The sequence below is a fragment of the Aplysia californica genome, unplaced genomic scaffold, assembly GCF_000002075.1.
Source record: "Aplysia californica isolate F4 #8 unplaced genomic scaffold, AplCal3.0 scaffold00437, whole genome shotgun sequence".
In the NCBI taxonomy this organism is placed as follows: Eukaryota; Metazoa; Mollusca; class Gastropoda; order Aplysiida; family Aplysiidae; genus Aplysia; species Aplysia californica.
In genome coordinates this window covers 675,101-676,347 of record NW_004797707.1, presented here as the reverse complement: position 1 = coordinate 676,347, position 1,247 = coordinate 675,101, and the positions used below count along the sequence as shown (strand labels likewise).

The 1,247-nt window shown below is 46.2% G+C and overlaps 1 protein-coding gene across 1 annotated transcript in view; it reads left to right on the top strand.

Annotated features, from left to right (window-relative positions):
- Positions 1-464: 464 nt before the first annotated feature.
- The window catches only part of LOC101852786, a gene marked incomplete in the record, with an annotated part of 11,071 nt that continues 10,288 nt past the window's right edge, over positions 465-1,247 (top strand). The window contains 1 exon segment of the mRNA XM_013086120.2: positions 465-711. Within this exon segment, the coding sequence (XP_012941574.2) occupies positions 603-711 (109 nt within the window).

Genomic DNA, 1,247 nt, shown 5'->3' with positions numbered 1-1,247 from the left:
CGGGGTGCCTTGATAGTCGAAGCAGACTTTGTGCTGTTGAAGCTAGACAGGTGAGCAGAGTAAGTCTGATTCCCTGTAAGGACTTCTCTGTTGACATCCACCCCTTTGCACTCATATGACCGTATGCATTTGCGAGCGCCGTAAAAAATCTACTAAAACTAAAACTAAGGAAATCTCTAGGAAGCAAATGCTGAAAGTTACAATACTGTGATCATCGTAGTTTTACAGGAAAGTGACCAAGCAGTGGAAAATGGATCATTGGCACCGATAACTAAAAATACTGTGGGTGGTAGGCGGGTGCTCTGGTGTGGTTTGCTTCTTCTTTCCTATCAAACATCTATCGTCCTTGTCTCTCCCCTCCTTCTTTTTTATGTTTGTTACTCTTCCTTTCTAAAACAAAAACAGCCCTTGGCGCTCATGCAGTTGAGAGCGCCGTAGAAACCTTTCTAAAACAAAAACACCCTTTGGCAGTCATATGACCTTATGCAGTTGCGAGCGCCGTAAAACCCTTTCTAAAACTAAGGCTTTGTGTTTCAGTCCCGTCCGCCCCGGTCAATCTGAGGGCGGAGGTGATTGGTCAGGGGTCTGTGGTGGTCAAGTGGATGCCCCCCGTGAACCCCAACGGGGCCCTCTCCTCCTACGTGCTCACATACGCCAGGGAGGACTCCCCGCTGGACGAAGACAGCTCTTGGAAGAGTATCACTCAGGAAGGTGGGTGGTTGGCGGGTGATCTGGTGTGGTTTTGCTTCTTCTTTTCTATCAAACATCTGTCAATTTGGCTAAAACAGCACCTGGACATGGATAGCTGGTGACTCTATAAATGAATCATTGATGATGGTCAAACATCTTTTGTGCTTAATCTCTCCTCCTCCTTCTTTTTTTGTGTTTGTTACTCTCTTGCAACACCTCTAATCTTCGGCACTTCTCTACTTCTTTTGTATGTTTGTCACTCTCTTGTGACCTGCTATTTCCGGGGTGCCTTGATAGTGGAAGCAGACTTCGTGTTGTTGAAGCTAGAGAGGTGAGCAGAGTAAGCCTGATTCCCTGTAAAGACTTCTCTGTTGACATCCACCCCTTGGCGCTCATATGACCTAATGCAGTTGTGAGCGCCGTAAAACCCTCTACTAAAACTATTTTTAAAAAAAACCTTTTTCCCAGCTCTAAATGACCATGTGGGTGGTTGGCAGGTGCTCTGGTGTGGTTTGCTTCTTCTTTCCTATCAGACATCTATCGTCCTTATCTCCCCT